At 34.7% G+C, this 10,143-nt stretch overlaps 2 protein-coding genes across 5 annotated transcripts; both read right to left on the bottom strand.

Moving 5' to 3' along the window:
- On the bottom strand, positions 1–1,330 carry LOC104214527 (EPIDERMAL PATTERNING FACTOR-like protein 2). Its single transcript, XM_009764215.2, has 3 exons — positions 832–1,330; positions 665–702; positions 1–574 (listed from the first exon to the last, which is right to left on the bottom strand). The coding sequence occupies exons 1-3, from the start codon at positions 938–940 to the stop codon at positions 314–316; spliced, it is 408 nt and encodes a 135-aa protein (XP_009762517.1). The 5' UTR covers positions 941–1,330; the 3' UTR covers positions 1–313.
- Positions 1,331–3,159: 1,829 nt separating this feature from the next.
- Positions 3,160–9,596, bottom strand: LOC104214526 (putative lipase ROG1). Of its 4 annotated transcripts, none has more exons than XM_009764212.2 (10): positions 8,807–9,596; positions 8,233–8,300; positions 7,515–7,585; positions 6,711–6,980; positions 5,859–6,019; positions 5,742–5,797; positions 5,478–5,530; positions 5,182–5,311; positions 4,639–4,736; positions 3,160–3,699 (listed from the first exon to the last, which is right to left on the bottom strand). In XM_009764212.2, the coding sequence occupies exons 1-10, from the start codon at positions 9,082–9,084 to the stop codon at positions 3,628–3,630; spliced, it is 1,257 nt and encodes a 418-aa protein (XP_009762514.1). In that variant the 5' UTR covers positions 9,085–9,596; the 3' UTR covers positions 3,160–3,627. The 4 variants fall into 4 exon arrangements, 3 of the variants coding, with proteins under 3 accessions (XP_009762514.1, XP_009762516.1, XP_070028385.1); XM_009764214.2 differs by having other exon boundaries at positions 8,233–8,295; positions 8,807–9,132; XR_011406966.1 differs by lacking the exon at positions 4,639–4,736 and having other exon boundaries at positions 5,182–5,407; positions 8,807–9,383.
- Between the last annotated feature and the right edge of the window lie 547 nt (positions 9,597–10,143).

Raw genomic sequence — 10,143 nt, forward strand, 5'->3', positions numbered from 1 at the left:
TGCAACCAAACGATGTCGTTTGACTAACACATGAACCAAACGATGATCAATTGGCAATCCAGAACTGTTTAATCTCTGCTAATTATCTAAGATTTTTGTATTCGAACAAAAAAAAAAAAAAGGAGGAAAGGGGAGGGGAAGATGGTGCTACAATAGTGCTAAGATATACAAAATGTGCATAATCACCAATCTTGATTCTGCAAAATCTACAGAAGCTAGCTAACTTAAAAATTTCATGTATATAGACAGTTTGAAGAAACTTATTTTCTCCATACACACACAAAAAAAAGGATCTATTCTTGTGCTAGCTGTGTCAAGGATTAAACATAAAGTTGCCACATTTACATTTCCAACACATAGGCTTGTAATTGGAGATATCATCACCTCTTGAATATGCTAAGAATTTAGGGAATGCATTGAATTGATGGCTTCTTAATTGCTGGTGTTTGAGGTTTGGCACAATTGGGACTTGAACTGCTTCACATGGTCCACAGTTTCTACATCTTCCTTCGCATCTTGGTGGCCTTGAACCTATTAAAGATCTCACCTTTAACATCTTCTCTTCATTTTTCCTCTGTTTTTTTTAACAAATATGCACAATAATTTCTCATTAATATTCCTATTGAACTTTAAAAAGATGAGGCATTTTGGATCAAGAACTCACCTGAGTAATTTCAGTTTGCAGCTTGAGAATTCTCCTACCTGCAAAATGGTTAAAGTTTGAAAATTCTTATTTAGGACCCTCTCTTTCTTAATGAAATCGTGACTAACACAAAGCAAAAGATCGAATCTTTTATAGTTTTGAAGTAAAACTGGGAATGACCCTCTTACCTTCAGCCATGAATTTAACATGTGTCAAGCTTGAAATGAACAGAAGTAGTAAAAAGATGATTGTCTGTAGATTTCTATGGCAAAAGACACAAAGCTTAGTACATGCCATTGGACTTTCTTCTTCAGAAAGTGTAAAAAAGCAAAGAAGTTTGGTATCTTAAGACCAGAAAGTGAGAATAATTGAGAAAAGCTGCTCAAAGAATGAATGAAAACTCAATCCCATAATGTTTAAGAAGAGAAGAGAAAACACATTCTTTTTAGTAGTACACTGATAGAAGTATGGAACATGGTATAAAAAAAGAAGTAGAGGAGAATCCCTGAAAAGGGAATGACCTAAAACCTCGTATTATGAGCCCTTCAGAAATTCCAAGAACTGTTTTGTTGGCAGAGAAATTAAGACTGAAGAAGTTGTACAAAAAAATGGAGGAGGAGGAAGGGTAGAAACAATAATAATAATTATAATACAGTTAATAGAACAAATATGAATTTGAGCAGTCATAAAAAATAAGAGGAGGGGCAGGTGATAAGAAGAGCTTTTTCCACAAAGGGACAAGTAAATTCACTGGTATAGCATATGGTCTTTCATTCTCACTCACTTTGTCCCCCTCTCATTGGTAAATTCACCCCCACATCCCCCTCTCTTGTTACTGTTTTGGTTTGTTTGGTTTTTCAGCAATTCAACTATAACACGTTATATCACTCTATGATCTGTCTTTATTTTTATTTTTTTACTGTTTCTTGAAATAGTGTAGTAGTATTTAATTTCCGAGAAAAGGATTTTAGGGAAGTAGGTTTGTATAGGGTGTTATTTAGGCAATGGTGGAATCTGCACGAGCCCTGAATATGATGAGAAAGGTTACCTCCAAATCCACGCAAAAACTGTTGTATGATGCTACGATTCTCAACTTTATTTCGTACCATACTTGGTCATATCACACGCTCAATCACATTTTGACAAGTCACACTCTTCAAAGTTTTAACTAAAAGATTTGGAATTTTTTCATTTCGTGGACAAATACTTTCTTATAGGAAGAGGTACAAGAATGATAACAATAGTTATTTTCTATATTTTTTTATGAGCTCAAAATAATTTTTCTAGATAAAATTCATCTCTTACTCTTGAAAGAGATTGACCGTCTTGCTTCTTTCACTTAATAATGTTCTTCTCGCAAGACTTTTTTTCTCTGATCATCAGTAATTTGCGTAGTTAGCTATTGAACTTTTAGTTCTTTGCATCTTTTTTAGCCGATGATCTTTTAGAAACAGTCTCTCTAACTCTAGGGTAGAAGTAAGATTTGCGTATACACTACCATATTCAGACTCCACTTGTGAGATCATACTGAGTTGTTGTTGTTGCTATTGAACTTTTAGGTAAATAACTTGCCGCTCAATTTTTCAACTTCAAATTGTAGTAGAAATTGCACTGTGTTATTTATTGACAATAAAGAACAATAAGTGGCAAATCTTGACAACCTACTCTTTGATCATAAGATTATGTAAGGCAAATACAATTACCAAGAGAAGAAGCAATTCAGTTTTCAAAGCCATAATAATGAAAGTGGCAGATATGAGCAATCATTTTTTGACATACAAAACTACTACTCACTCTCTTTAAAACAGTACTGTAGGTCACATATTACAGTGAACAGTTGGCTTTAGTTTGAGCACGCAAAGGTTTGTCTTTGTAGGTTATAATTAATAGCTGTAAAGTGTTACATATATGGCTGGTATTATTAGATTTGTTTTTCTGCTTTCTATTACCCAAATTAGGAACTTTGGTAAATTTCAGAGAAAATAAAACATGCGCCTCACCTATATTTGCAAATGAAATAATAGGAGTAACTGGTTTTGTTAACAAAAAGTCTCAGTTATTATTTTGGCAGGAGGAAAGGACGGACCAGCAGTAAATAAGATTTTTGAAAAGCAGGTAAAAAAACTGAGCTGCTTATGTGCGTAGTACATCATGCATTAAGGGCAGTAGTCAGCAAGTAGGGACCAAATCTTACCTGAACCTGATTTTAGGTTACCTGCTTTATTATCAGCTTTTTTGCTACTGTTGGACTTGGCCAAACTGGACTTGCATTGACGTACACTTCAATTAAAGGACCTTTCTTTCCTCTATTTTTGTTTTTCAAATTGGGAGATGGGGTGATGCCGTACTAGTGGAGGCTGTTTCCACGACTCCAACTCGTGACCTTCTGGTCACATGACAACAACTTTACCAGTTACGTCAAGGCTCCTGTTCGTATAAAATATATAGCTGTCTTTTAAATACTTTTTAAAGGAATGAAATATTGTACTTTTAACAATCAATGTCCAAAATCAAAGTGAAGATGAAGAAGTCTAACCCTCATTCTTTGAATCACATCATTTATTTATATTGAATACAGGAAGTACACATTATCATTACATTTGAAGAGAGGTAACTGCATGAACTACATATCCAAATTGGAGCCCAAAAACTATACAAATAATTTTCTATATGCTCTAATAACAATGATCTTTTTTTCATCTTTCCTTGAACTGAGGGTTTATTGGAAACAATCCCTCTACATTTCATAGGTAGGGGTAAGGTTTGCATACACACTACTCTCCCCAGACCCCACTTATGGGATTACACCGAATTTGTTGTTGTTGTTGCTCTAATAACAATGATACACCTACCTTGAACTTTGACGTAACATCTCTATATATCGAATTCATATGCACGTATCCCTCTACAATATGCAGCAGGCTCTGTAAATTACACAGGCCTCCAGCCAATATGGTGTTTCAAAAACAGCAACTTCCCTACTTCTATACAGCAAAATTGTCGATCATGTGTTGTATAACATCTGCTCCATCAGAATTAAAGCAATAATTCGTTACCTGAAATTGCAGAACAAAGGAAGTTAAAAGACTTGCTACTGTAGATAACCTTCCTGCGAAACGAAGCACAAAAGACAGGACCAAACGAAAAATCTTTGGCCTAAAACGCAGCACTTTTTTAGGTGAAAGACTTCAAGACAAAAGGTGGAGGTTTTTTGCAAGTTCAGAGATAAAATGCAATGGATCTATGTGTGACTTGAGAACTCGACAGTCCTAATGCTTGGGATATACATCTAAAAGCAGGACGCTTGATGTACTATACTTTCCGTAAAGACTGATATTTTCTTTCTTTGACCCCCTCCTCTCTTCTCTGTTTCTCGTCATATTAACGTAGAGCTTTGATTTGAAGAACCTCAAGAAAGAAAATCACAAAACTACCAAATTTACTTCTGTTTGTTGAAAACAAATAGTTGATGACCATGATTTCTGTAGATTTCTTTTCGGGATCAGTTAAGACCTTTGGTTCGAATGAAACAAAATGGATAGTGAAGATTCATATGCCCCAACTAGCTCGGGATTGACACATAATTTGTTGTATTGTCCTTGACAGATTATAGCCCTAGTTACTCGTTTAAATCTAATTTTCCGTTCTCTGTCACCTTTATTATTGTCTAACATTACTATAGTATGCTTTAACAATCCATCTATCAGCCCATGCAAATTTATGATCATATCTTGATTTATACCAAAATATGACAGAAAGGTGGATTTTTTATGAGCTTTCCAGGGAAAAAAGAAAAGAAGCAAAAGCATCAAGATAAATAAGTGAATGCAAACACGTAAACATGAAACAAAAATCCCCGAGTAAATAGGTATGAAAAATGAATTTGCCTAGGTCATAAGAGAATGGTATATGGTGAAATGCATGATGATTTATCATGAAGAAACATCGTAAGTAGAAACTCCTCATAGTATGTTCAAGACAGAACAAATACGTGCCTGAATTGTTGTGTGTGCAAAGTATCTTTGTTTACTTCCTTTGAAGCTAACATCAACTCGTTCCCAACTTAACTTTGTTAAACCTCTGATCATAGCCTCTGCAGCAGTTAACCATGAAGAAAAGGTAAACAATAGAAAAGGATGATCAAGCTAATCATAAAAACGCTCAAAGCGGAAAAACCATGTGATGTGCATTGAGATTCCCTAGTTACTTAAAGGAAGTGGTAAATTCTACCGTTTATACAGTTGAGACAAGTAGCTTAAGTCCGAAGGTGGGATTATATGTAAAATACTGGAATTAGTGTGTGAAGTAGTCCCATGCTCTCTTTTCATTTAGCTGGCACTAGTTTGATGCGTTTGAGTTTAGACTTTCTTACAAAAGCACTAGAAGACCATATACATCGCAAGATGCAACTAATATGCAGAATCAATGGCCATATACCCCCCATGTTAGGATAATGAAGGTATGAGTTTCCGAAAGTGAAGGCTAACATACTTAAAATTGCTCCTCAATATCATAAAAAGAAGAAAAAAGACACTGACCTTCCATTTCGTTAGACTTGCGTCCATTTATTTTGGCCTCAGTAGGTGTTTCTTCTTGATTACTAACACTTGTTGCCTCATCAACATTTACAATATGTGGGTATTTATCCCCTTTTTTCAAGTTCCGACACTGAAAAGAGAAGTATTAGTTGTGTGATGCAACACTTGTTGCCTCATCTACATTTACAATATGTGGGTATTTATCCCCTTTTTTCAAGTTCCGACACTGAAAAGAGAAGTATTAGTTGTGTGATGCAAGCTTTTGCTACTAAAACTCAAATGTCATATAACTTTACCTTTGGAAGCTCATTTCTGCGCCGCAAAGATGATGTACTCCACCCAACAAGATCTATACAAGTGTCAAGGTTTTTGCATTACGGGAAATTAGCCAACTGATGGGATTAGGGTTTCACTTATCAGCATAAACACTTACCCACTGTTGAATTATCTCATCATGGAATCAAGTCATGGACACCTGATTCTAGATATATAATACACTGAAGATTAAAGAAATAAGAAAGAGAAGAGGAAACGAAGAGTGACGAGGTTCAGGAGGATACAGTCAAAACTTGTATTTGCGTAGGCCACACGACGCTTAAATGACTGCAAAGCAGATCTGCAAGAAGAAGTTAGATATAATACATTTGCTTAAAATTTTGAAGTTAATGATCACTCACATAAATGGCAGATCTTCAGAATCACTGGCCATTCGAAGAAGAAGAGGAGGTTTCCCTTCATCACAATCTTTCAAAAAGAGATGCCTTCCACTTCTTCCAAGTAACCATGAGGAACTCGATGCAACTTTTTCAAGTGTGTATAACCCACAGAATGCTGGAGCCTACAATATTTTTAAGAGACGTTAGAAGTTGGTTGTCCTGCCCCCAGCACCCCACCCACCCCGTTTTGGAAATAAGTAATAAGTATTGACATGCAAGAAGCAGAATGAAACTAAAGCAACATAGTTATTTGGGATGCTTGATGACTCATGCCACTAACTACCATGCACTTATATGATAAGGAAATTTCAAAATGAAACTAGACCAAAATATTCAAAACCATACAAAATTTCAATGAAACTTCAAGAAGCGTAAGTATCGATGCAGCTAAAATGCAATCATGTTCATGTTAGGCGAGTTTGCATAACATTTTTTCCAGATGAGTGACTGTCCACTTAAAGTCAAAGACATTCGTGAGTTGTTTAATCTCAAAAGAATGTCTGAATAAGCATAATGCATGATAACGAAAATCTTCTTTGAAGTCTACCCTGAGAGAACCTATAATGCATTTTTGGTGGTAAATTTCCTCGTTAGTAGTGTAAGTCAAAGCTCATTTGGAAGAATATCTTTCTCTGCCCCAATTATCTGTTTTTCCTCTTCCTTTTCCTTTTAAATTTTTGAGGCTAGGTTGGGGTTGAGCTGCTAAGGACCTGTTATCTAACAGTGTATTTTACTTAAAATTGCAAATTTCTCATAATATCAGAATTTAACAGAAGATCAATAACGTGGATTGAGTAAAAGGCCTCTAGTTACCTGTTTGTGCCCCCTACAACCGAGATGTGGCGTAGCACAGGTTATAAAGTTCATGGGTTCCAGCCCAGCAATTTTTCTTTTCGATACCTCTTCCACACACAAATTAGTGGAACCATTAAGACTACATTCCATCTCTTCTCCACAAGCTCTTCTTGCAGATCCTTGTTCATATAGCTTCGCAATTGCATATCTAGATACCAGGCCACCTAGGGAGTGACAAACAAAAGAAATCTTCTGTAGATGTGGATGCTGCTTTATAACAGATAATACCTGACATTAAGTACAAAAAGCAAAAGTCAGCAAAAATTAAGTTCCAGTAGGTCTTGCTTAGCAAATAAGCAAACTTACATGTTAGACCTGAAGAATAAGAATCAGTTTAGATGTCATCCTAATACAATACCAAAGCCCATATTGTACAACAAATGGAAAAAATCCTTAGCAACTAACAAACAAGGGTAGGTATGTATGTTAGCAAGAGCTAATATTTGGAAGACAAAAGAATTGGTCAATAGCTTCAACTGTACATCTTCAGTAGGCAATGCAGAATTAAGGTCTATATGGGCGGAGAAGTCAATCAAAAACAAGGATCTGAAAGAAGGATAAAGATAATAACTGGACTGAAACAATGGCATAGGTACAATGAAACTCATTGAAGGAAAGAAGAAGAATATTTTTAACCTAGTTTGGTTTCCAATATCATGGTTGTTCTTGACTCCCACAACATAAGTAGGTCAGATAAAATGAGAGTGGCGGAGCGGTTTGTGTTGATGAACAGGAGTTAATTTAAATTGATTCAATACACACCTCTTCAGCTAGTCTTGTCCCCATTATGTCAACACCATCGAATGTCAAGGTCGAACAATTAGAGTCACTGCCTGGAAATAGAATATTAATTAGGAAATAGTTGGAATTAATACAGGAAACATATAGCTCTAACTGACAGATAGATGCATAAAGATTGTGGAAACATGAAATCAACGCAAAATTGGAAGCCATCCTAGTTTTCAGAAACTAATAACCAATAAAATTTTGGAATTGTAATGCCAAAAGCTAAAGTTATCCAATTCTCTCCAAGGACCTCTATATTTACTTTCCTTTGAAGAAACAAAAGGAGTTCTAATACTACCAGTTGATTCTTCATTTAAAAAATATCCAACTTCAAAATTGTCGATCTATGAGTATCAAATTAAGCTATAGACTAGCTTATGTAGTCGGTCGACTTTGTCCCTGTTGTTAGAGTTAGAAATATGGTAATCTGTTATGTAGTTGCAGGGAAACGAGAAAAGAAGAAAAGAGGCAGTTCTCTTATTTGCATCAACATTCATTTTTTCTTACTTACTAAGAAGAAATATGACTGCCTTTCTTTTTTGGTCAATCATACATATAAATGTGATCAAACAGTAGCTGCTGTTCCAAAGTAATGACATTTAACGCTACAATATCACTTCAATCAACCGAACGTCTGGACAAATAAATAGAATTAAAACAGAAGCAGGGAATTGAGTCAAGAACAGAAGCTTACAATGAACAATGACATCGCGTGAATAGGCCTTCACAAATTGCTTGGCAGCATATTTCCAATCATCTGCACTGCACAAGCAGAGATGTCAAACCATCAAAAGCCAAACACACTAATCTCTCATCATATAACACCATCACAACACAACAACTAAAATTACCAACAAAAATCAGCACATACATTTCCAGATTTACAAGTGATTAACCTATAACAACTATTGAGAAAAAAAAAAAGGAACAACAAAAAGTAACTATTATGTCTCGCCCGTGGCGGAACTAGAAATTTATACAAGGGGATTCAAAAAAATTCTAAGATATCACAGTTGAAATTTGAACCTATGACCTAAAGCAGTTTTGAACCCCCTTTACTACTATATTTGATTTTTTCTTCATGTCAGGGGATTCAACAGCTCACATATAATGATATAACCGAAAAAAGATCATTTTCACTCTACCTAGTTCTGCTCATGTATGTCTCGTTATAAAACTAGTTGAAGTCGGCTATATAAATCAATTGAAATAACTCAATAATATATAAAGAATTAATGTTGAAAATGAGTATAAGATTTTAAAGTCACCTGCCAATAAGGCCATTAACCATAACAACTAAGTGAGGAGGAGGAGGAGCATGACCATTTTGACTAGCTTCCACATCAAAACTACATTCACCAGAAGGTGTCTCAACAACTGAAACTTCATCATCCAATCTCATACATGCGAACCTAGGGAAAATAGAAGACCTTTTTCTTCTCCTTGTCTTCTTATTGCTATTCTCATTCTTCTCAATAATATCCATTTCAGATTTTCTCTCTTCATCAGTAAAGTTTGAATCTTTTCCCATTTCTGATGAACCCATTTTCGCATAATCACTTAAAATCCAACAATATTGAAAGAAAAAATAACAAAGAACAGAAAATTATTTGTGGGTCAAATAGTGATGCGGCCTGAAGACGATCTTGGGTACTTTTGGATTTGGAATTTCAGTTCAGCATTTATGGATTTTGGCAAGGAAATTTCTTAATAGAAGCAATGGGACCTTCTAGTAGTCCACATCTGAGGCTGCTGAATAGTAAATATGGAACCTTCTTCTAAATCTTGCTGACACAAATAAATTACTACTACTACTACTAAAATTAGCAATCAAAAATAGGCATGTTGAATGATAAGAGGAACTTTGGAATTCTGGTTTCATGAAATGTTTCAGTCAATCAAGATTTTAGAATTTAGAAAAGGTCTAAACCTTGACTGCTTGATTTTCTTTTTTCTTTAAATTTAAATATATTTTTGGACAAAGAGTACATCGTTAGTTAGAGGCTATGGAACACTTTGGAAGGGGAATAAAGGAGAAGGGAATTTGTGTAAAGATCCCATAATGACATTTTGATCGTACACACTTCCTTGTTAGTCACATTCTCAAATTTATCAAAGAGTAGCGTGTAATCTTCCATTGAGTGAAAAATTATGCAGAGGACAATGTAATCAGTGAATTACGGGCACAAATCTTATACGTGTTACAAATTTTACTAAATAAGTATAACTTGTTATAAATAAAGTTTTATTTAAAATAAATGTAGACATTTTAGGTCTTATTCCATTGTAATTCATCTCAAATCAATAAAAAAAAATTCTCTACTTTTCTCTATAAGAGCCCGTTTGGATTGACTTATTTTAAGTGCTTTTAAGCCAAAATAGTTTTTAAGTCATTTTGTAGGGTTTGGATAAAATTAAAAAAATTACTTTTAACCACTTATTTTTAAGCTAAAATGACAAAAACAAGCCAAAAGCCAAAAGCTAGAAATCTTAACTTATGGCTTAAAAACTATTTGACTTAAAAACTACTTAAAATAAGCCTATACAGATGGGCTTTAATACTTTCTTCTTTTATTATTTTATAATACGTTATCATCACGAGACT

This window comes from Nicotiana sylvestris, chromosome 4 (assembly GCF_000393655.2).
Source record: "Nicotiana sylvestris chromosome 4, ASM39365v2, whole genome shotgun sequence".
NCBI lineage: Eukaryota > Viridiplantae > Streptophyta > Magnoliopsida > Solanales > Solanaceae > Nicotiana > Nicotiana sylvestris.